At 43.8% G+C, this 26,124-nt stretch overlaps 1 protein-coding gene across 1 annotated transcript in view; it reads right to left on the bottom strand.

Annotated features, from left to right (window-relative positions):
- Positions 1-26,124, bottom strand: part of LOC115086984 (serine palmitoyltransferase 3-like) — a 254,044-nt gene that overhangs the window by 129,849 nt on the left and 98,071 nt on the right. Inside the window, exons 3-4 of the mRNA XM_029593553.1 lie at positions 13,629-13,783; positions 5,441-5,589 (exon numbers count right to left, since the gene is read on the bottom strand). Of these exons, the coding sequence (XP_029449413.1) occupies positions 5,441-5,589; positions 13,629-13,783 (304 nt within the window). The remainder of the gene's footprint in view (positions 1-5,440; positions 5,590-13,628; positions 13,784-26,124) is intronic.

Raw genomic sequence — 26,124 nt, 5'->3', positions numbered from 1 at the left:
TTCTCTTGAGGTTTTAAAGACTTATAAAATGTAGTAATGAACTGTGTAAACCATCATTTTTCTCATTTTTTCAATGTTTGATATGTACTGATGACAACACTATGTTCTGTGACCTTAATTTTTATGAAGTACTTCCATGTGCAGTTATGAAGTGTCAAAGTATATTTTCTTTTCAGATACTATATCATGATTAGAGGTCTTGGTCCAAGTTCAAGAGATGTTGGCAGGACTTGAATTATCATTCTTTGGGAAGATCACCACCCCTGAAGAAGACATATCTTCAAAACACGGCCAGTGTCTGTTCTCAAAAGCTCTGTTTCTCAAGAATGTCAGACAATGTATCACTTTAAACCAGATCGACAAAAATCCTTTTTACAGATAAGTGTAATTTTCTTTGCAATATGTAAATAAAATCTAAAAATTAAGATAGCAATTTTCCATTAACCGACTGACTGATGACAAACTTTCAGATGCATTCTAAGCATTAGACCATTTATTGTGTGCTTGTGTCCAAAATATGATGGTCATATAGAATTATATTAGAACATAAGAACTTGCCATGCTGGGTCAGACCAAGGGTCCATCAAGCCCAGCATCCTGTTTCCAGCAGATGCCAAACCAGGCCACAAGAACCTGCCAATTACCCAAACACTAAGAATATCCCATGCTACTGATGCAATTAATAGCAGTGGCTATTCCCTAAGTAAACTTGATTAATAGCTATTAATGGACTTCTCCTCCAAGAACTTATCCAAACCTTTTTTGAACCCAGCTACACTAACTGCACTAACCACATCCTCTGGCAACAATTTCCAGAGCCTCACTGTGCGTGGAGTGAAAAAGAATTTTCTCCGATTTGACCTAAATGTGCCACTTGCTAACTTCATGGAATGCCCCCTAGTCCTTCCACCATTCGAAAGTGCAAACAACCATCGATTCACATCCATTCGTTCAAGACCTCCCACGATCCCAAAGACCTCTATCACATCCCCCCTCAGCCGTCTCCTCTCCAAGCTGAACAGCCCCAACCTCTTCAGCCCCTCCTCAAAGGGGAGCTGTTCCATCCCCCCCATCATTTTGGTTGCCCCTATCTGCACCCTCTCCATCGCATCTATATCTCCTTTGAGATGCGGCAACCAGAATTGTACACAGTATTCAATGTGCGGTCTCACCATGGAGTGATACAGAGGTATTATGACATTTTCCGTTTATATTGGCTATATTTTTTGTTTTTTTGACTCTTAAGTGAAGCACACACAGGCCCCTTGGTTAGAGACTGCCTCAGGCATTTTTTTTTTTTTTTTTACTAGAGATGTGAATCAGAACCGGTTCAGATTCCGGGACTATTGGGAAATTTTTTGCGTGCGGTCCAATCGTTTCTTTTTTTTTTTTTTTTTTTTTTTTTTTTTTTTTTAAATCGGCTGCGCCCGAGCCGATAAACAAAAAACCCACCCCGACCCTTTAAAACACATCCTTTAGCTTCCCCCACCCTTCCGACCCCCCCCCAAAACTTTTTTAAAGTACCTGGTGGTCCAGTGGGGGTCCCGGGAGCGATCTCCCGCTCTCGGGCCGTCTGCTGCCACTAATCAAAATGGCGCCGATGGCCCTTTGCCCTTACCATGTGACAGGGGCTATCGGTGCCATTGGCCGACCCCTGTCACATGGTAGGAGCAATGGATGGCCCGCGCCATTTTCAAAAATGGCGCCGGCTGTCCATTGCTCCTACCATGTGACAGGGGCCGGCCAATGGCACCTATAACCCCTGTCACATGGTAAGGGCAAAGGGCCATCGGCGCCAATTTGATTAGTGGCAGCAGACGGCCCGAGAGCGGGAGATCGCTCCTGGGACCCCCACTGGACCACCAGGTACTTTAAAAAAGTTTGGGGGGGTAGGGAGGGTGGGGGAAGCTAAAGGATGTGTTTTAAAGGGTCGGGGTGGGTTTAGGGGTTGTTTTTGTGTGCCATTTTTCCCACCCTCCCTCAAAACGATAAGAGAACCCCACGAACAATTTCGTGGGGTTTTCCTATTTTCAATCGTCAGAAAAATGATTCACATCCCTATTTTTTACATAGACCTGAACACAAAACATTGAACATAAGAAATGCCATACTGAGGTAGACCAAGAGTTTATCAGGCCCAGCATCCTGTCGCCAACAGTGGTCAATCCAAGTCACAAGTAGTCAATAGGATCCCAAAGGACAGATTCAATCCTTTCAGCTCATACCCAGGATAACCAGTGGCTTTCCTAAGTTTATATGGTTAGTATGGACTTTTCCTCCAGGAACTTGTCTAGACCCTTTTTAAACCCAGCTACGCTAACTGCTTTCACCACATCCTTGGGCAACAATTTCCAGTTTAATTGCATGCAGAGTGAAGAGACACCTTCTCTACTTTGTTGTAAAAGTGCTATCTATTAGCTTCATGGAGTGTCCCTCAGTTCTGGTACTATTGGAGGGGGTAGATAACCATTCCATTTTTACCCATTCTGCCCAATTCATGATTTTGTAGATCTCTATCAAATCTTCTTTCAGCTGACTCTTCTTCAGGCTGAAGAGCCCTAACCTTTTGGGTCTTTCTTAACAGGAAGCCATTCCATCCTGTTTATCATTTTGGTCGCGCTTCTCTGCATTTGTCTCTTTTTCACTATATCTTTTTGAGATGGGGCAGCCAGAACTGCATAAAGTACTCAATATGTGGTCATACCATGCATTGATACACAGGCATTAATTTTCCATTCTTTTCCTTATAATACATAAGATTCTTTTTGCTTTTTTGACAGCTGTGCACACCAAGCTAAGGATTTCAAAGTATTGTCCAGCATGACTCAAAGATCCTTTTCCTAGGTGGCGACACCCAATATAGATGGAATTCAGCATCATGTAACTATAGTTTGGATTATTCCTCCCTATATTCATCACTTTGCACTTGTCCACATTAACTTTCATCTGCCATTTAGATGCCAATTCCCCAATCTTGCAAGGTCCTCTTGCAATTCTTCACTACTGGTTTGAGAATTAACTACTGTGAATAGTTCTGCAAATCTGATAACTCACTCATCACTTTTTCAGATCATTTATAAATATATTAAAGAGCACTGAACAAGAAACCCAATCAGGGTTGTGCTACAAAGATGCTTTTGTATTTTCTGAGAACTACTGACAAGGATGTAAAGGAAGGGAAAACATTTAAATTAAGCTCTGGTTTATAGTGTGTACTCATCAACAGCAGTTAAACTAACAATGAATCAAGGTAGACAGGTCAGGACATTCTGTTTCTCTTAGGGATTTGCATTAAATGGTACATTAACCGAAGTTTCCACCAGACAGTAGCATTTAAAGAAATCCAATCGAACCCAATGATTACATAATTAGCCATGCTAACATGCTCTTCAATATCTAATTAGTTAAAGAAATTTCTTCCCAAGTGCAACAAAATTAATTAAAAGAAAATCAATAGAAGCAGCTCTGTGTCTTATTCCAGCACTGTGCAGGAAACTGACTCCCCTGTCCATGGGGGATGGCAGGGCATAATTGTGGCATGGAGGTGATGTGTTCAAGCTGTGTGTTGGGTTTGAAAGTATTTAGGATATAAATCAAAACAATAGGTGTCATTTATTTTAAAAACATATTCCGCTCAGTTCCAAATAGTTTTAATTACATACATAATTAAAAACAAACAAGAACAAAAGAATTATACAAAAAAGCTGAAACAGTACCAAGTATGAAATAAGTAAAATTAACTATGCTCCATATTACAAAGGTAAAGGAGCTGTCACTGCTTCAAAGGCCTGTGAGAAAAAGTGTCCACATTCCAAAGATCTACTATCTTCTGGGACAGAATTCCACAGTGAAGGGGCAGCTACAGAGAAAGCATGAGCATAAGCCTTGTCCAGATGCACAGCATGAAAGGACTGAACCTCTAGCAGAGTGGAGTGAGCTGAACAAAGTGCATGAGCAGGGACGTAAAAGCGAAAAATGGCCTGAATCCAAGGAGCAGGATTACTAGAAAGCAGCTTATCTACCAGTGTTGCAATCTTGTACTTAACGCACTACTCAATAAGTAACTTGTGCAATAACGCGTGGACTGGAGCAATGTGCTCACGAAGAGAAGTGCCAGTTAAAACCCTAGCAGCAAGGCTCTCAAAGTATTAGCAGGTAACCGAATGAGGAGGGAATTACAGTAATCTAAAGCAGATAGAACAAGGGCTTGGAGGACAAAGTCTAATACACACTGAAACTTAAGCACTTTTTCAGTAACAGATATAGGCTGATACCTGTAAGCACTGCTTGTGAGCTCCCTTCTCTTCACTCCCTTCTCTTCACTCCCCCTCTCCCGCCCCAGACTTCACTTTACTCCTTCCCACCATGCAATCTCTCATCCAAGGACCTCTTATCACACCCATACTGCACCACAAACCTCAGACTACTCTTCCCCTTCAATCCTGAGTAGTGAGGGGGGAAGTCTACTAGTAGAGTATTTCCCTCTCTGCTACTAAACTTCATAACACTTCTTCCCAGCTTACCACCCCCATGGCCCTCAAATATCTTCAGCATGGACCTGGGATCCTTCCCCCCCCCCCCCCCCCCCCCCCCAGCTTCCTGACTTTGGCAGTGGCAGGAAAATTAAGAGCAGGCTGAGCAAGAACAGAGACTGAATCAGCCCATGCTCACAAGACTAGAGATTCTACCCCTCCATGCGTGCAGGAAGCAGGGCTGTGAACACAGGCAGCCTCAGTCTCTGAGCTCACTCAACCTGCTGCTATTCCTGATGCCATCGGAAAAAGAAGCTAGGAGGAGAGGAATCACAAGTCCGCACAGGGCGTGGGATGGATTTAATCAAAGGCCTACAGAGGGAAAAAGTTTTGCTACCCCCAGAATCCAGGTCTGCACATTATCTCTACAGTACAAAGATGGCTCATGTAAAGAGATATTTAAAGCTATTACAAATATCCGACAGTGAACAGTTTTGTTTTCATCACTGCTCACAAGCAGAGGTCTGAACTGTTGGCATGAGCCTGTGGTACCAAGGGTAATTAGCACGACCATCTAAATTTGCATTCTATGTGTTCACATTAGTAACAGTCATATTACACAAAAAGTCATCAAAACCTTATTGGTGTTACAATACCTCACTAAAGGGCTTCTCCCATTTTGTGCTCATGGTAAAAATGCTTCATACCTAGGCCCCAGTGTGAGCTGGAATTCATTTGCTTGGGTACTAATCCTTAACAGCCTCTCAAATTAACAATCTTTTTTTTTTTTTTTTTAATCCCCCCTCCCCCCAAGGGGAAACAAGAACAAAGGCAAAACAGAAGGTTAGCAAACAAATCAGTGATGTTTAACAAGTTCAGTACAGCAGAGGTATCCACTTTCAGTGGGCTTCTGTACAACATAGGCCATAGCAACCAAAGCCATGGCAGCGACATCACAGGCTACCTACCAATTTCCTGTCTGGTGCTGCACACTCCCGCCCCGTAGCTCTTCAATGCCTCCATCACCGTCTCCAGTGAACTAGGGCTATTTTCCGCAAAGCCCAGGTAATTGTAAGAGCCCATATTGATTACATCTTTGATAGCTTGGCCTGTGTGCCTGAAAGATAAGCATACATTTCCAAAAAGGATATATATCTCAGAGGAGTCTTGTCCATGTGTGACATTTCAACCCTTCTGGCAGTTTTCAGTTGAAATCTCTGTCTTATTTATTTTACTGTGCTTATTTTGTGGAGTGCTGTAGTTCTACAGGTTATTTGCCATCATGTACTACGTTACTATGGAGTCAATTTTAAAAAATGCTTAGCTCCTAACTTAGAAAGATTTTCAGCAAAAAGTATTCACCTAAATATAGGCACCAAACATTTTTTGGAAAATTTACCCCATAGTAACAAAGTAGATGACAATGGATAAAGACCAACTAAAATTCACCTAAAACTTAGGTGGTCAATATTGAAAGGCTTTGTCTGGGTAACTTTTGGAGTTACATGCACAAAAAACAAGACTTGACTGTCTTCCTACTGAATGCATAACTTGTGTATACAAATTTATCCAGATAAAAAGGAGCATCAGTGGAGGAGTTCCAGGGATGGGGCTAAACTATCTGGTGCACGCATGTATTGAGCACACTCTGGCTAAAGTCACGTGCACAAGCTGCCCTAAAGTTATCTGGGTAGAATTATCTATATAACATTATCAAGAAAACTTACCTACTTCACTAGCTCTCTGAATATTGAACTCTTAAGGCCCTAAATTTAAGACTGAAATTCATTTGCCTAGAATTAGGAACCTAAGTGTCAAATTTTCACCTGCTGTGCAGTATCACCATGCCGTGGTTTCTACTTGCTATGATGCCTCCCCACCAGCAGAGGCCTCCAGTGAGCTCTACTTCCAGCTATCTGAGCCATCTCCTCTGTGAGTCATCTTGGCTCTCTGACTTGGCCACCTTGTTCTTACTTTCCTGTCTTGCCTTGCAGCCTCCAGGCTTTCTGCTTTGCCCTATGGCCACTTTGGGCCTCCTGCTTCAGTCTGTGGCTTCCCAGGCCTCCTTGTTTTGCTTTCTGGCACTGCTAAGTTCTCATACCCAGTCTTGTTTCCTGTTGGGTTTGCCCGTTCATTGTTGCCTGTTCTGTCTAGTCTAGTTCTGTCCAATCTTTGTCCTGTCTTGTGCCGCCCTATCCAGTTCCTTGTCTGTTTCCCAGTCCTTGCCCTTGTCTCTGGATCAGTTTGTACACTATATCCAGTCTGCAGCCAGAGCTCGTATCTAGTCCCTAGCCAGAATAGAGGCGCTGTTCTAGAAGCCCAGTGTCAGAAGGGAGGTGGTGCTTGAGGCGCTGTTCCAGATGCCCAGCCTCAGAGATCCTGGTCACCCAATGCCAGACTAACACTGGTCCAAGCCATCCAATGCCCGAGTAACACTGCCCAGCACCAGAAAGATGCTAGTCTGCCTACCCAGCCCTCAAGAAATCCTAAGCCAGTGGGGCCAAATAGCCATCGAGATGCCTTGAACCAGCACTTCTATCTCAGAGAGGCTCCAATCAGACTATCCAGCCTCAGAGAAGTTCGTATTCCTCTGTCCAGTCTCAGAAGGGTGCCAGCATGGCCTCTCAGAACCAAGGAAATTCTGGTTCGGTCCCTCAGCCGTCCACATCTACACCCACACTTCAAGGCCAGAGAAACCTTGATTCAGCACCCCAGAGAACCAGACTCAGCATTTCAGTGCCCCAGAGAACTTGATTCAGTGCTGCAACATCCCAGCGAACCTTTTCCAGCACTTCAGTGTCCCAGAAAATCTGTGGTTTCAACACAGTCATGCCAGCATACCTTCAGTGCAAGACCATTACACAAAGAAACCCAGATCCTGTAATCCAGCCTTGAAGATATTCAGCCACTTTACCCCCAGTGGCAAAAAAGACCTTGACCCAGTACCTGCAGACCAGATATGTAAAACCTCTGCCTCCACTTTGAACAACTGAACTCTAGCCACAGCCCTCATGGTAAAAGGGACCCAGGAGGAGGGGATCTTGAAGGTGGGGGTGGATACTGTCAGTTTTCCTGCTGTGCAGCCTCAACATGGAGGATGTATCCTGACTCCAGCCTGGCAACCCATGACACCAAGTTAAGTGCCAAGTATGGAAAACCAGTGAAAAGTGCCTAATTTTCTCTCTCTGTCTCAACTCCACCCAGAAATTGCCCACTTTTTAGGCACTTAAATTTAGGTGCTGTAACAATAGATCGGCTGTGGGATGGCCCTGCAACTGGCCAACTCAACCCTGGATGCTGCAGGACCTCAATGCAGCAAGATGCCGCCATCGCTCCTCTAGCGCCAGTGTGCCCTACATGAAATGCCTCTCATTACTAAGTAGGGCCCAGGCAGGAAGGAGAGGTTTGGTGCTGGATTTGGACATCAGCACAGCAGAGTATTTAGACCCTCGTTGTGCCTCAGCAACAGGTTCCCTACCTAGCAGTACATGCTGCCTGTAACCTCGCTTTTTTGCTTCATTCCTACCTCGACCTTTTCTCATCCTGCCTTAACTCCCTGTGTCTCTGTCCTTATTTTGCTCTCCTGGAATTGACCCTTACTTCGGACCTGGACTTTGATCTACTCGCTCCCTGCCACTGACCATTGCTTTGGACCTGGACTTTGCTCTGCTTGCTGACTGCTCTGTCCCCCCTGACCCTTACATGGTTATTCTTTTCAGTGCTGCCAGCCATGACCTCAGCCTGACTTCAGACCTTTTCTTCGCGTGTGGGACTTTTGCCTAAGCCCTGCTGACCCTCGGAACCCAAGGCCTCAACTGCAGGGAATGGGGCTGGTATAGGGGAAGCTCCAGTTCAGTCCCAGCCCAGGGCATGTCTGCCAGCTGTTAGCATGAACCTAGTAGGTTCACCTACTAGGCTGCGCCAACCACGCCACAGCACAGGAGTCCACTTCCATTATAGGTTGCTGAGGCCATGGCATATTGATCCGCACTTCAGACTATTCCTGGCTTGGCCCAGCACATTCAGCAGCTGCAAGGAATTCTAGATCAAGCCGCCGGCCTGCTTGAGAGTCTAGCAGTCAGAGTGGATGCCATGCTGGCTCCTGTTCCTGTGGCTCCAGTTCTACCTGACTTGGTTCATCTTCTGGGACCCACACCACACATGCCACCATCCACCATATACCTTGGGGATCCCAAGGAGTGCAGAGGCTTTATAAATCATCAGATGCAATTTGAGCTCCAGTCTGCTCTCTTCCCCCTCCGACCATATGAAGATTACGTATATACTCTCCCTGATGGATGGCAATGCTCTTGCCTGTGCTTCCCTGTTGTGGAAGCGAAGATCCAATTTTGCAGGATTTACAAGAATTCCTTCACTAGTTTCGTCTTGTCTTTGATGAACCCGGGTGGGCTTCCTCCAGAGTGTCTGAATTTCTCCATATTCGCCAAGGTACCTGTTCAGTCGGAGAATACATGATACAATTTCTCACAATGGCCTTTGAACTCCAATGGGGTGAAAATAGCCAGACAGCCATCTTCTCTCAAGGGCTGTCTGGTTGGATTAAGGATGAGCTAGCCGGCCGTGATATTCCTCCTACCTCGGATCAGCCTTATTGCCCTGGCCATGGGCAAACTTCTGCCACAATAATCATATGGAGAGTTCAACTGGCTCCTCCCTCTTCCAAATAGTCTTTGGTAATGGTACTCTCAGTTGACTGCCAATTTCGATCTTGGTCTCCAGACCAGCAACCAATGTCTTAGGTCAGGATCTTAAAGACCTTTGGCAGAAAACTCGCCACCTGCTCACTGAGGCTGCCAACCATTACAAAAAGCAGGCAGACAAAAAACATTAACTGGCACTTCACCTTCAGGTCAGAGAAAAAGTATGGCTCAGCCCCCAGAACCTATCCCTAAAGTTACCATCATTCAAATTTGCATCTAGGTTCATGTGACCTTTTCATATTCTCCGTCAAGTAGGCCAAAATTCTACAAGTTGAAACTTCCTCCCGTGCTTAAAAACACACGTTTCTCTTCTGAAGCCCACGGTCTTATTGTGGCCTTCAAGACCACCACTCAAACCCATGGACATCTGCTCTGAATACTATCCTGAGTATGAGGATCAGGAAATCCTGGATTCCTGGAATGTCTGGGAAAAAATAAATACCTCATCTTTTGGAACAGCTTCAGCCCTGAAGAAAACACTTGGCAGCCTGCACCTAACCTCCAAGCTCCCCAGTTACTGAAGGAGTTACACAAATGCTATCCCCAGAAGACTAAGCTCTGAGGCCTAGGGAGAGGCTTTAAAAGGGGAGTACTGTAATGATGGGTCAGCTGCGGGACAGCGCTACAACTGGCTGACTCAACCTTGGATGCCGCAGGACCTCGGCATGGCAAGATGCAGCCATCACTCCTGTAGCACTGGTGGGATGCCATCTGCTTAGGCACATACGCGTGTATCTCAGTGATACAAGTAGGTCCCAGGGCAGGAAGGAGAGGTTTGGCACTGGAAGATAATATCTGTGCAGCAGGGTTTTTAGACCCTTGCTGCGCTTCCAACCAGTGCCTCAGCAACAGGTCCCCTAAATAGCAGTATGCGTTGCCTACGATCCCGTTTCTTGCCTCATCCAGCCTTGCCTCGTCCTGCCTTATCCCACCTTGTCTGCATCATCATCTTGATCTCCTGGAATTGAGTCTTGCTTCAGACCTGGATTTCGCTCTCCTTGCCTCCCGCCCTGACCCCTGGCCTGTACCTTGATTATTCTTTTGAATGCTGCCAGTTCTGACCTCAGCCTGACTCAGGACCTTCTCTTTGTCTGTGGCATGTGGGACTTTCACTTAAGTCCTGCCAGCCCCTGGAACCCAAGGGCTCAACCTGTGGGGAGTGGGGCTGGAATAGGAGACACTCCAGTTCAGTTCCAACTCAGGGCATGTCTTCCAGCTGTCAGTATAGGCCTAGTAGGTTCGTCTACTAGGCTGTGCCAACCATATCACAGCACAGGAGACCACTTCCATTACAGGTGCCTAGTGAAAGATGGCTCTTAAATGAAGGTACTCAGCCATGGACAATTTTCCAAGGGGCTGACAAAGATATCTAACTCCTAAAGTTAGGCAACTACACTCTTTGAAAATTGATCCTACATTACTCCATCACTTGGAATGGTTTCTGCACTGTTCTGACCTCAGGATAACTTAGTCAGCTATATATTAAACTGCACTGTACTCACTCCCTCTTTGTAGCACTGCTGTCTAAAGGACTGCAGGTCCACCCCAGGCACAGGAGGTTCTTCTAGCTGTTTTATAAAAACAGCAACCAGCTGTACAACACACCATCTCCTTCCACTAACAGAACTATACAAGTAGGGAAGATAAAATTACTGTTGAGCAGCTGGATGTCTTTCCCATTGTCCTTGATGGGCAAACATGCTGCTGTTAAGATGGCAGTATTACCTAAACTGCTTTATTGTTTGCAGGTGCTTCCTTTATGGATAAAAAATACAGAAGTTCATACTTTTCATTCTATCATTATTAGATTTATTTAGCGTAATAGAAGAGCTAGGTTAAAATTATGTATTCTGCAGAAAGACAATGAAATGGGGGTTTGGCTATTCCTGACTTACAAATATATAACGTTGCCTGCTTTCTATGTTATATACAGAATTGGACTTCTCTTAATAAGTTTGATCCCAGTGGTTTATTGTTGGAATGTACCCATCCTTATAATCCTCTTAATTTGCTTCATCTTCCTGGAAGAAAGCTAGCTTCTGTGGGATGCTACAGTTTTTGGCTAACTACATTACAATAGACCTGGAAATGGTGAAGAGAAAGCATGGATGGCAGACCTACTTTTCTCTCATTTTTGAGGTAAAGATTGTTCCTCTGTTCTTGGAGCTTCAGTGTTTCAATTTTGGAAAAAAAATGGCCTGTATTGTATGGATCACTTACTGCAATCAAATTTGGGAACCATTTATTCATTTCACCAATTGAGGTAACAATAATCTGTTCCTATCAATCTTTTTTTTTTTTTTTGCTTATCTTCAAGCACATCACTACTGCTTACATTTAGTTGGGGGTGATTTGCACCATATCAGTTTTATCAAAGAAGATCAAACTTTTCTGGATATCACTCCTAAATTTAATAAGCTTGGGATATGGCTGCAATGTTGAAGAAACCCTGCCAAATAGCTCGTTTGACTAATTTGACTATTTTTTAGAGTGAGAATATGTCTAACACTGGTCGATACTGAAATTGTGCAGGCTTTTTTGTCTATTTACAAGCATTTGTTGTCTGCCAAATCAGAGAGATTCAATTTAAACTTACTCATCAGATTTATATCACCTGGTCCTTGGAATATTAAGATGAAGCTTTGGGATTCTGACCTTTGCTTAAAGTGCAACTATTGACCTGGAATATTATGTCACAGGTTTATGAACTGTCATAAGCTTAACTCAATTTTGGAATCAAATTTTTGTTTGTTTATCTTGACAGGTTATTGCAGTGGTTTCCAACCCTGTCCTGGGGGACCCCCCAGCCAGTTGGGTTTTCAGGATATCCACAATCAATATGAATGAGAGAAAATTTGCATGTTATGAGGCAGTGCATGCAAATTTTTTGAAAACCCGACTGGCTGGGGGGTCCCCAGGACAGGGTTGGGAACCACTGGGTTATTGGATGTCCCCTAAATTGGTCTGAAAAGCTAGTATATCTCCATTCATTTGGCAGGTCTCTGACTTTACCTTGTTGGGGAAGAGGTTTGGATGTGTCTCTCTCATTATGGCAAAAACTAATTTGATGCTTTGGAATAGCAATGAATTACCCGCTTATCGTCGGTGGAAAAACTTTATGTCCCATCATGCTTCTTTTAAGCTATTACGGAAAAAATAATTATGTAAACACAAACTTCTCTCTCTCTCTCTATATATATATATCATGGTTATTTCCATTTGTGGGATATGGTATACAGAGCTGGATAGTTTCCTGTTCTGTATTCATTTTTTATTATTCTAAATGTGCTCTCTGTTAAGTTATAATTGGGACTGCAAAGGGCATTCACATTGCATGTGTGTGAATGTATGGCTGATGTGTCTGTAGTACATTTTTGGGGCTTTGCAAAAAATAGTGAGATTCATGTGACCACTGTTTCATGCGGTTTTAATCTGTGGTTGTTAGTTTTGTTTTGTTTTCTGTTTCCTATTGTTGCTTTGTGTCAAGTTTCTCGTACCAATAAATATATTAAAAAAAAAAAAAGTATACAAGTAATATCAAATAGTATAATGTTTTATCATGTGTCAGCAACTCTTGCCACCGGACAAGGTGTGCCAAGTACATATGTTTTCTAAACTAATAGCAATTTAAATAAAAGAATATACATTATGCAGTTCATTAACCCCATGAAGCTCCAGTTAGTTGGCCCCCCAAAAAAGTAAACTAGTCATCCTAATCAAGGTAGCACAAGTTCTCACAAGACAGAGAAAATTATGGAGCCACTCTTGCAATATAAATGTAGTCTTAAAGAGAGTCAACCTCTACTACATCAAAAATAACAGTGGCATAGGAAGACAACCCTGACCAGATTCTTCCCTTCTGTGCCTGGAACATTAAAACAGCTCAGTGGCACAGCAGACCAGCTCCTGGGGGATCTCAATGCAGTTCAGTTGCAGCTTCTTGTCAGTCACAATTGCCATCATCTTATTCTCACACACTCTGTGTAACAGCATGTGCAGGTGCCTGATCATCTTCTCCGCAAGGCCAAGCAAGCAGCAAATGAGAAAGCAACTACACGTGTTCTACATTCACAGGTTTAGAATGATCCAGCAACAGAGTATTATAACGGGATAACACTTTTACAAAGTAGTTATAGAACATGTTTTATGCAATGCCAGTTTATGAAAGTGCTGTAAACTCTGAACCACAATTATGAGATTCCCTACCTCTGAATTTCTTTGTGTACTAAAAATGTCAGTAAACAAGCTGTAGATGTCGTCTTTTTATTGGATCACTTACAACTTGTTTGTTAACTTTAATTTCTACATATCTCAGTGGACTAACATGGCAACAATACTATGTTCATTGGTAGCTGTAACTGAACATCCAGCAAGTTTTTGACATTGGGCAATATGTACTCCCCGTGCAGTATCTTGGGTCAGCCAGCTGACTCACCTAAATGTCCAGTTGTAGTCGTCTGTCAAGCGCTCCATCAAGTCAAACTGAGGTCCAGGCATGCTGCAGATGGGGCGGTTCCAGTTATCACGGACTCTCATGTACAGGTTCCTTGTGTAAAAATTCTCGAAGTCTTGATAAAGTGGCACGAAATCCTAGTTTAAAAAGGTATTAAAAAATGAACACCATTATGATTTTTCTATCTCCTCATTATTTTTTACATTTGTGACAATAAGACGAGCAAGTAGACACCCTTTGTTGTACCTTCAAGCTTCTCCGTGCTTGGTCTCTGAGTAAGGCTTACAGGAGATCTCACATACTCCTAGTAGCGTAGTACACAGCATATACTGGACACATGGCAGGATGACTGAATTAATGAGAAAACACGTTTCAATGGTGACACCAGTGTCAATGCATCACCATGGCACACAGGGACTACAGTAATGAGATCCATGAGAAAAGGCGGTCTAGTGCTTGAGCAATGAATTATAGTATCATATGCAGAAGAACTGCAGATACTCACATTTAGAAGGAAACTGAGCTTACAGTGAAGCTGTGGTAAGGGGTTTCACGGAATCTGCCTCATCTTTCCAGCATCTGGTCTGAAAACAGCATGGCTACCTCAAGGGACTCCTGGGCATTTCTCCCACAGACTATCTGTGATCTCATTTTTCTCAGTTATATATAGGCAATATTATTTAACAAATTGCTTCCCCTTTTGGGAGCAATTATTTGTGTCAGGTTCTAAAACGGACAATCAGATTTATCATCATCAAAGAAGTAACATTCCCTGCTCCTGTGAGAAGGAGATAAGGCAAGTACTTTCACATCATAACATGCAAGGGGCAGGAGAGGACTGGAAACCACTCTAAAATGAGCTGCATTTTGTCAGAGTGTTTGCCCTGCAGAGGAGATAAAATGTGCACTGCAGTGGCCAATGAGAAGACACCTTATAAACAAGGGCCACTTGCTGAGATAGGCATATCCATTAAGATAAAGAACATCCATCAAGCCTTTATGTGATCCTTCCACCATTTATTTCACAACATATAATTTGCATGTTTTGTTGAACCGTTAGATTGCTTATGTAGTGTTAGTAGAAATCCTACATGATTTAAAAAAAAAAATAAAAAAAGGCAGATCCTATTCCACCAGAACCAGAACTCATCCTCCTAGCCAAACTTGGATAATACTCTTATCATGCTAAAGGGCATGATTAAACTGTTACGAGAAATGTGACAAATGCAACAAAACACTTTGTGAATTACAGGCTATAGGGTTAATACAACTTTTACCAGGTACTTAGAAAAATGGATCCAAGAAATCTTGCTTTCTGACTGGCTCACAGGGAAAGCATTATATCCAAATACTAGAGACCATGAGCCTGCAAGGGTTACTTCAGGGCTCGAGGTTCTAGTGCCTTCAACCCCAGGAGAAATACAGTGCTGCAATCCCTTGTACTGCATTAGTACCACGAGAAGACCAGAGCAAATGGTGATTTACAGCTGACAAAATATTCTGACCTCTCTTAATTTACAGATTTACATAAGTATTTTTAAATTTCTACTACCCAGTAATATACAGTCGAGGAAAGAGGTAAACATAAGAACCCTACAGAAGCAAAACCAAAACAATGCAATAAACAGGACGTACGGGATTAATCTGGAAGAGGTCTGGCATGAGGATCAGCAGAGCCCTGACCATATGTGGGCAGCAAGGAGAAAGGAATGCAAGAACAAGCACTATATATTTTTGCTGCCAAATATTTATTACATACGGCATGCCACAAGAGAAGTCACACAGCTACAATGTTGATGCACCAAAGAGCAAATAGTTTCTTTATGCTAAAACAAAAATTAACTTGCCATTTAAACATTGCTAGCCAAACCTCAATCATGTAGGCCTGCTCACCCTATTAGCCAGAGCAACAGACTTAGAACCAGGGTTCAAAATCCCTCTCCTCCCACTGATATGCTTTTCTGACCTTGAGCATAATACTATCTGCCATTGTCCGGTACCCCCTCTTTTGGGAGGGACTTATCGTACTTGAATACTTACCACCTTTGTACAGGGCTGCATACATCTAGTAGCACTATAAAACTTATCAACTTTATTTATTTAAGCATTTTTATCTACCGAAATACGTTTGGAACATCATCTCGGTTTACAGTTAACTTAATACAGCAAGAAGCTTTACAGAGAACACATATCAAAAAGTATCAACAGGAAACAAGTTATAGTATTGGTGAACTGAATATGAGGGAAATATTTACAAGAAATTTCCAAGAAATTTACTAATTACAGGGGGGGGAGGAGGGGGGGGGAGGAGGGGGGGAGATGTGCACCGAGGATGTTTAGGTGTATGTGTGTTTAAAGAGCCAAGTCTTTAGATTCTGTTTAAATCTTTTTGGGCAAGGTTCCTGGTGGAGGCTAGGAGGCATCTTAAGGGTGGGACCAGCTATAGAGAGGGCACGTTCTTTAGTAGACTTAAGCTTTGTAATTTTAGGAGAAGTATGTAGCGTGGCACAGTGTTGTGATCTGATAGGTCTGTTAGGGGTACGGAATCGGAGATGTTCTTTGAACCAGGGCATGTCTTGGCTGTAGATGGTTTTGTGCATGATAGTTAGGGATTTGTATATGATCCGGGCGTTGATGGGCAACCAGTGTAGGTGTTTGAGGACTGGGGTGATGTGATCACCTCGGTGGGCATCGGTGAGGATACGTGCCACCGAGTTTTGGAGTATCCGAAGTGGCCGTAGGGCTTTAGGGAGGCTAAGGAGCATAGCATTGCAATAATCAAGCTTGGATAGGATGGTGGCTTTATACTGCTACTATGTATACAGTATACACACACACATATATATATTACATTACACTGGAAGGGGATGGGAACATAACCTATATTTACTATCTTAGTAATTTCACGTATTGCTACCTGCGCCTCCGTTCCTAGTCATCCTCTTGCTGCACCTCAAAGGTCCTGGTGCTGATGAGTAGGGCCTAGTAGGAGTGAGAGGACAATAAAAAGATCTTCCGCACATTGTGTGAAAATTATAGACATACTTGTAATATCTTATTAGATGTTATGCTGTGCATATTGGAGAATTCTATAAATGGATTATTTTATGGAAAGAAAAATAACTAGCTACTTAAAGATGGGCATACAAAGATTGTTTCATTTTATTATGCATTATTTCTGCAGACTTTTGTTCTAAATTTTACTTATTTTTAATGAAGGCTATTATAAGATGATAGTATTTTATAATTTAATGTTTTGTTACCTAGTAACAGTCAAATAGTGAATGATGGCAGATAAAAACCAAAATTGTACATTGAGTCTGCTCAGCAATTTCTTTTTTTCCCATTGTTTTTGGTTAGTTTATTTTAAGGGTAGTAGCACCTGCCACTCCATGCATCTCATACTGGTTGTGTCCTGCCATAAGGCAGATTATAAATTTAATAAACACATTTTTGTAAATGGCACTAGTAGAACAGGACACTGGTTAAAATTGATCAAGCAAAAATGTACCTCCAAATCAAGAGGAATTTAGTCTCTGTGATATGTCTACGACTGAATCTAAGGCAAGCATCCTCCATAAAGGCTATTTGCTATTTCCTCATATTGGATCAGATATATTGGGTGGGTGGCACTAATCAGAAAGCACATGTAGCTACAAAGTTTATAGGTACCCTGTAACTACATTTTCAGAGAGGGGAAATTAAACACTTAAAATTTGTCAGGGCAGAAAATGTCAGGAAAGCAGGACACACGAATAGGCAATGTCATCCAATGGTGCTAATGTGAACCGCGCTCTCACAGAACTCAGAAAGACCTACGGTAAGTCATTACTGAATACGCACAGGTGTTCTTGCATATTCGCTGCCATACAAGTCTCTTCTGTGTGACTACAAGCCATCCTTCAACTACAAAGGGGGGGGAGGATGGGATTGTGTGGCTGATCTGTCCTGCTGTCTATGAAGAACACCCATTTTATATAAGCAACTTTGCTTTCCTTATGGACAAACAGGATGATATCAGCCACACAACTGGAAACGCCCAAGGTGATGGATGAAAGTAAAATAAAATCTCTCTCTTTTAATGGAATTTAATAAGTAACCTGCAATTTGAAAAGGCTTGTGGGAGAGCTGAATTAGTTGAATAAACTCTGTAGGACTGCTTGGCCAAAATCACCGTCTTGTCTCAAAGCTTAATTCAGGCAGTAATGAGTAGTGAAAGTATTAATAGAAGACCAAGTAGTTGCTTTACAGATGTCTTCTATGGACATAAATCTAAGATGTGCTAAGGAAGCTGTGGTAGCTTTAGTTTGGTGAATTTTTACTTTGTCATTCAGTTATTTTTCTGCTTCAGCATAACAGTAGGAAATGCAATTAGAAATCCAAGTGGAGAGAGTGTGTTTTGTAAATGAAATGCCCTGCTCATTAAGGTTAAAATAAATAAATAATTGAGAGGATTTTTTCCTGCACATAAGATAAAGCTGTGCAATCCAGTGTATAAAGAGTTTGTTCACTTTTTTTTTTTTTTTTAGTATGGTTTTGGAAAGAAAAACAGAATAATAAATGGATTGCTTTAATTGAAACAGAAATCACTTGGATAGAAATTTTAGATGAGCTCTCAAGATGACTATTTTTAAAAATTTGTGTATAAGGGAAATGTGCTACTAAGGCCTGTAGCTCAGTTATCCTAATGTACAGAGGTCACTGCTATTAAGAAGAGTACTTTTCAGGTAAGAAATTTTAAAGAAATTTCTTTCGTTTAAAATTACAGGAATTTCTTGTAGAAGGTTTTTTCACTGTCACAGCAGGAGGCAAATGAAGAAAATTAATCAGGTGTCTCTCAATATCCAGTTGGTAACAGAGATTGAAGGTTGGTGTGTAGAAGCCTTGTGTGTAATGTGATCAAGTCTGGAGATATCCCTAGAGATATGGGTTGACATATAACATATAAACATAGAAATGATGGCAGAAAAAGACCAAACGGCCTATCCAGTCTGCCCAGCAAGCTCCCACACTTATTTTCCTATACTTATCTGTTTCACCAACCACCAAGTTCAGGACCCTTGTTGGTAACCGTTTGATTTGAATTTCCTGCCACCTCTTGCCATTGATGCAGAGAGTAATGTTGGAATTGCATCAAAGGTGAATCATAAGGCTTAATGGTTAAGGGTAGTAACTGCCACATCAAGCAAGTTACCCCGATGCTTGTTTACCCAGACTGCACAGATCAATGCCTTGTTGGTTCTTGTCTGAATGCAAATCCTCTTTTCCACATTTCCCCTTGACATTGAAGCAGAAAGCAATGTTGGAGGTGCATTAGCTGTGTGAAGGCTTATTGACTAAAGGTAGTAATCATCAGATAGTAGCCACTAGAGATGTGCTTCGTTTTTTTCTACCGGGTCGTTTTTTGACTCGGATACTTCGTGGTACAATTCGGGTTTTCTCGTTTAGATTTTTTTGAAAAACGAAACGAGGAAACCCGAAACCGGCCCAAAAAACGAAGCGGGAAATGAAGCTAAAAAAAAACCCCACCCCAAGCATTTAAAATCATTTTAAAACATTACATACAAACCCCCCCACCATCCCGATCCCTCCCCAAGACTTACTAACATCCCTGGGGGTCCAGCGGGGTCCCGGGTTCCATTTGTCCCTCCGTGCCCGGTGTGCTACTGCAAGCCGAGCTCCTCAAAATGGTGCCAAATAGCCTCTGAACTACTATGTCACAGGGGGCTACCGGCGCCATTGGTCAGCCCCTGTCACATGCTCATACCATGTGACGGGGGCTGACCAATGGCGCCGGTAGCCCCTGTGACATAGTATGGGCAAAGGCTATTGGCGCCATTTTGATTCCTGGCAGCCGACAACGAAATCGCTCCCGGACCCCCGCTGGACCCCCAGGGATTATTGGCAAGCCTTGGTGGGGGGTCAGGAGGCCCCCCAAGCTGGCCAAAAGTCCCTGGGGGTCCAGCGGGGGTCCGGGAGCGATCTCCTGCACGCGTGCCGTCGGGTGCCAGGAATCAAAATGGCGCCGATAGCCTTTGCCCATACTATGTCACAGGGGCTACCGGCGCCATTGGTCAGCCCCCATCACGTGGTATGAGCATGTGACAGGGGCTGACCAATGGCGCTGGTAGCCCCTGTGACATAGTATGGGCAAAGGCTATCGGCGCCATTTTGAGCACGGCTTGCAGTAGCACACCGGGCACGGAGGGACAAATGGAACCCGGGACCCCGCTGGACCCCCAGGGATGTTAGTAAGTCTTGGGGAGGGATCGGGATGGGGGGAGGGTGGTTGTATTATACTTAATCTGAATGTTTGGGGTGGTTTATAATTTTAAAAAAAAAATGTGCCCCTCTCCCCACACAAACCCGAAAAACGAAGTTTCCCCGAAGTTCGGGGAAAATCCTTTTCGGGTTTCGGGGCCCCCGAACCACTACGAATTAGGCAATTTCATTGTAATTGCCTAATTCGCGATAAACGACTGCACATCTCTAGTAGCCACCATTCCAGCAAGCCACCCCTATGGCTCTTCTTTTCATTCCTATCCTCTAGCCTTTATGGATCCACAGTGTTTATCCCATACCCCTTTGAAATCCTTCACAGTTTTAGTGTTCACCACTTCCTCCAGAAAGGCATTTCAAGCATCTACCACCCTCTCCATGAAGAAATACTTCCTGACATTGGTTCTGAGTCTTCCTCCCTGGAGTTTCAAATCATGACCAGATGAAATTTAATGTGGATAAGTGCAAGGTGATGCATATAGGAAAAAATAACCCATCCTATAGTTACACAATGTTAGGTTCCATATTAGGTGCTACCACCCAAGAAAGATCTAGGCGTCATAGTGGATAACACATTGAAATAGTCTGTTCAGTGTTTTCAGCAGTCAAAAAAGCAAGCAGAATGTTGGGAATTATTAGAAAGGGAATGGTGAATAAAACGGAAAATGTCAATGCCTCTGTATCGCTCCATGGTGAGACCGAACCTTGAATACTGTGTACCATTCTGGTCGCCACATCTAAAAAAAGATATAGTTGCGATTGAGAAGGTACAGAGAAGGGCGACCAAAATGATAAGGGGTATGGAACAGCTCCCCTAAGAGGAAAGACTAAAGAGGTTAGGACTTTTCAGCTTGGAGAAGAGATGGATGAGGGAGAATATGATAGAGGTGTTTAAAATCATGAGAGGTCTAGAACAGGTAGATGTGAATCGGTTATTTACTCTTTCAGATAATAGAAAGACTAGGGGACACTTCATGAAGTTAGCATGTGGCACATTTAAAACTAATCAGAGAAAGCTCTTTTTCACTCAACGCACAATTAAGCTCTGGAATTTGTTGCCAGAGGATGTGGTTAGTGCAGTTAGTGTAGCTGTGTTTAAAAAAGGATTGGATAAGTTCTTGGAGGAGAAGTCCATTACCTGCTATTAATTAAGAAGACTTAGAAAATAGCCACTGCTATTACTAGCAACAGTAACATGGAATAGACTTAGTTTTGCCAGGTTCTTATGGCCTGGATTGCCCACTGTTGGAAACAGGATGCTGGGCTTGAAGGACCCTTGGTCTGACCCAATATGGCATGTTCTTATGTTCTTACTGATTTTTTTCCAACGGAAAAGGTTTGTTGTTAACCATGGATCATTAAAACCTTTCAAGCATCTGAAAGTCTGTATCATATCACCCCTGCTCCTCCTCTCCTCCAGGGTATACATATTTAGGTTCTTCAATCTCTCCTTATAAGTCATTTAGGGGTAGATTTTCAAAGGGGTACGTGCGTACACCCCGAAAACCTACCCCAACCCACCCCTGCACGCGCCGAGCCTATTTTGCATAGGCTCGGCGGCACGCGCAAGCCCTGGGACGCGCGTAAATCCCGGGGCTTGCATGGAGGGGTGTGTTGGGGTCGTGCTGCGAGTGACGCAGCGTTTCGGGGGCGGGCCCGGGGGCGTGGTAGAGGCCTCCAGACCAGCCCCCGGGTTGTGTGATGGCACGCCAGCAGCCCGCTGGCGCGCGCAGATTTACACCTGCTTTCCGCAGGTGTAAATCTGCCAACAAAGGTGGGGGGGGGGGTGGGTTAGGGAGGGGAAGGGAGGGGAAGGCGGAAGGAAAGTTTCCTCCGAGGCCGCACCGATTTCGGAGCGGCCTCGGAGGGAACAGGCAGCGCGTGCTGGGCTCGGCGTGCGCAGGTTGCACAAATGTGCACCCCCCTTGCGCGCGCTGACCCTGGATTTTATAAGCTACGCGCGTATCTTATAAAATCCAGCGTACTTTTGTTCGCATCTGGTGCACGAACAAAAAGTACGCCCGTGCGTACATTTATAAAATCTACCCCTTTATGAAGACCATCCACCTTTTTGGTCACCCTTCTCTGGACTGACTCCATCCTGTCTCTGTTCCTTTGGAGATACGGTCTCCAGGACTGAACACAGTACTCCAGGTGAGGCCTTACCAAGGCCCTGTACAAGGGGATCATCACTTCCTTTCTCTTACTAGATATTCCTCTCTTTATGCAGTCCAACATTCTTCTGGCTTTAGCTATCGCCTTGTCACTTAGTGTCTAATGATCTGAAGTCAGCAAAACAATCACCCCAAGGTCTCTCTCCTGCTCCGTGTACATCAGCACTTCACCCCCCATCAAATAGTTCTTTCAGATTTCCACACCCCATATGTATGACTCTGCACTTCTTTATTTAATTTTATTTATTTAAAAACTTTTCTATACAGTCGTTAAGTTAAATAACCATCCCAATGGTTTATAGAAGGGCACGATAAAGAGAAATATGGGTGGTATAGATTACAAATTAATCATGTGCCATCATAGTACGGTAACAATTAAAAATAATAAACTAAGGGGTAGATTTTCTAAATCTATGCGCGTGCGAACAAAAGTACGCCGGATTTTATAAGATACGCGAGTAGCTGCGCGTATCTTATAAAATCCGGGTCGGCGCGCGCAAGGGGGTGCACATTTGTGCAACTTGCGCGCGCTGCCCGTTCCCTCCATGGCTGCTCCAAAATCGGAGCGGCCTCAGCGGGAACTTTCCTTCTACCCCCCCCCCCCCCCCCGCACCTTCCCCTCCCTTCCTCTACCTCACCCACCCCCCGGCCCTATCTAACCCTTCCCCCTACTTTTGTTGGCAAAGTTACGCCAGCTGGAGGCAGACGTAACTTTGCGCACGCCAGCGGGCTGCTGGTGCGCCATCAACCGACCCGGGGGCTGGTCCGGAGACCTTGACCATGCCCCCGACACGCCTCCTGCCCCGCTCCGAAATTTGCTCCGCACACCCGACACGCCCCCTTTGCGAAGCCCCGGGACTTACGTGCGTCCCGGTGCTTGGGCTCGGCGCGCGCAGGGGGCTTTTTTAAGGGTTACGTGCATAACTTATGCGCGTAACTCTTTTAAAATCCGGCCGTAAGTGTGTAAATTAATCCTGATTGTTAGGAACAAATTAGGCGGTTTGATTTTAACGTTAATATGCTTTTGTAGGTTACTAATAACTTCTAGCTTGGTGCATCCTTATCTATCAACTATTTTTTCTCCTTCGCTTTATCTTTATAAAATGCTTGTTTAAAAAGCCAGGTTTTCAGATTAGTTTTGAATAATTTCAAATTTCTCTGTAGTCTTATTTCGAGTGGCATGGTGTTCCATAGTACGGGACCAGCCAGTGACAATGCTCTTTCCCTTACTTGCGTGAGATGTGCTGATTTGACAGAGGGGACAGTTAGTAGAGCTTTATTTGCAGATCTCATGTTTCTTTGTGGTACATGCACGCGCAGTGCCATGTTAAGCCAGTCGGCTTTTTCATCGTGGATTAGTTTATGGATTATACAAAGTGCCTTATATTGTATTCTTTGTTCAATTGGAAGCCAGTGGAGTTCAGCAAGTGTTCCTGTAATGAGGTCACTCTTTTTTGCCAGTCAAAAATTCTGGCAGCGGAATTTTGCAATATTTGCAGAGGCCGAATTGTAAATTGAGGTAATCCTAAAAGCAGAGTGCTTGCGAATATCATTGCTTGTAGAACGGTGTGAAAATTGTTAATCGTTAGTAGAGGTTTTAGTCTTCTCAGGATCATTAGTTTTGCGTAACCTTCTTTTATTTTCTGTGAGATGTGTTGTTTCATGTTTAGCTCAGGGTCAATTATTACTCCTAGATTCCTAACTTTTATTGCTATCTCAGTGGTTTGAATATTTTTGATTGTGAATGTTGGTTGTGTGTGGTGTGTGTTTTTACGTTCAATGTGTAAGAATTTGGTTTTGTCAATGTTTATTACCAGTTCCATCTGGTTTAGGAGCGGTTTGATTATTTCTAGATACATATTGGCTAGTTTCATTGTTTCTTCGATGGTGTTTGGAATGGGTAACAGTAATTGTATATCATCTGCATAAATGTAGTCCTGCTAGTAAATGACATACTGGGAGGAGGTAATTGTTAAAGAGTGTTGCAGATAGGACTGATCCCTGTGGCATTGAATCTCAGCTGCCATATCTTCCAGTTTCCTTAAATCCCATCTCATTCTCTCTACTCCTTCCAGCATGTCCACTCTGTTGCAGATCTTAGTATCATCCGCAAAGACAAACCTTACCTTCTATCCCATCCGCAATGTCACTCACAAAGATACTGAACAGGACCGGTCCCAACACCGATCCTTGCGGCACTCCGCTTAACACCGCTCTCTCTTTAGATTAAGTTCCATTTACCATCACACATTGTCTTCTGTCCGTCAACCAGTTTGCAATCCAGGCCACTATCTTGGCACTCACTCCTAAGCGTCTCATTTTATTCACAAGCCTCCTGTGCGGGACCATAATCAAAAGCTTTGCTGAAATCCAAGCAGATGACCGAGCGTTCTTCCTCGATCTAATTCCCTAGTCACCCAATCAAAAAATCAATCAGATTTGTCTGACAGGACCTTCCCCTGGTGAATCCATGCTGCTTCTGGTCCAGCAATTCTTCTGACTGTAGATAGATCACTATTCTTTCTTTCAGCAGTGACTCCATTACTTTTCCCACCACCTAGGTGAGGCTAACCAGCCTGTAGTTTCCAGCCTCCTCTCTGCTCCCACTCTTTGAAGTGGGACCACTGCCGCTCTTCTCCAATTTCTGAAGTCAGGGAAAGCAAATGTTGCTTACCTGATGTAACAGGTGTTCTCACAGGACAGCAGGATGTTAGTCCTCACAAATGGGTGACATCGAGGATGGAGCCCACCACGGAAAACTTCTGTCAAAGTTTAAGAGAACTTTGACTGGCCCCTACTGGGCATGCCCAGCACGGCACTGACCCTGCAGCCAGCAGGGGTCTCCCTTCAGTCTGATTTTCAAAGCTACAGGCAGTGCCTAAAAAGTAAAAATAAAACGAACCCAACACCGCGGGGTGGCGGGCGGGTTTCGTGAGGACTAACATCCTGCTGTCCTGTGAGAACACCTGTTACATCAGGTAAGCAACATTTGCTTTCTCACAGGACAAGCAGGATGGTTGTCCTCACAAATGGGTGAGTACCGAGCTGAGGATGTCCTGACTTGCACCAAAGGCACCCAACGGCGTGCAAGAGGCACAACAACTGGGGTAGAATTTGGGAAAGGACATCCGCACCCTACTGGGCAGGTGGAAGGGTGTTGGTACATCACGTTGGAAAAAGGTTACGCAAGACAGATTGGCCGAAGATGGAGTCCTGCCTTCCAGCTTTGTCCAAACAATAGTGGGCTGCAAAGGTATGGAGGGAACTCCAGGTTGCAGCTCTGCAGATGTCAGGAAGCGGCACCGATCGAAGGTGTGCTACCGAAGTCGCCATGGCCCTCACAGAGTGTGCTCTTACACGGTCTTGAAAAGGAATGTCAGCTTGCTGATAGCAAAAAGAAATGCAGTCCGCCAACCATGAGGAAAGAGCCTGCTTACCCACAGGTTGTCCTAACTTGTTAGGATGGAAAGAGACAAATAATTGAGTGCTCTTTCTGTGAGAAGCTGTATGGTCTAGATAAAAAGCTAGAGCCCGTTTACAGTCTAGGGTATGCAGAGTCTGTTCCCCTGAGTTGGAGTGGGGCCTGGGAAAGAAGATAGGTAGTATGATGGATTGATTAATATGAAACTCCGAAACTACCTTAGGTAAAAATTTAGGGTGAGTGCGGAGTACCGCCCGGTCCTGCAAGAGTTTAGTGTAAGGCGGATAGGTAACTAGGGCCTGCAATTCACTAACCCTGCGAGCTGAAGTAACAGCCAAAAGGAAGAACACCTTCCATGTGAGATATTTTAAGTCACAGGAGTACAGAGGTTCGAAAGGTGGTTTCATTAGACGACCAAGAACCAGATTAAGGTCCCAAGATGGGGCTGGAGGACGTAAGGGTGGCTTCAGATGGAGCAAGCCCTTAAGAAAGCGTGTTACCAGGGGTTGTACGGAAATAGGGACACCCTCGATTCCTTTATGGAAAGTGGCTACCGCACTGACATGCATCCTTATAGAAGAGGTTTTAAGACCTGATTCCGATA

Source organism: Rhinatrema bivittatum, chromosome 3 (assembly GCF_901001135.1).
Source record: "Rhinatrema bivittatum chromosome 3, aRhiBiv1.1, whole genome shotgun sequence".
Lineage (NCBI taxonomy): Eukaryota > Metazoa > Chordata > Amphibia > Gymnophiona > Rhinatrematidae > Rhinatrema > Rhinatrema bivittatum.
This window is presented reverse-complemented; position numbering and strand designations above follow the sequence as displayed.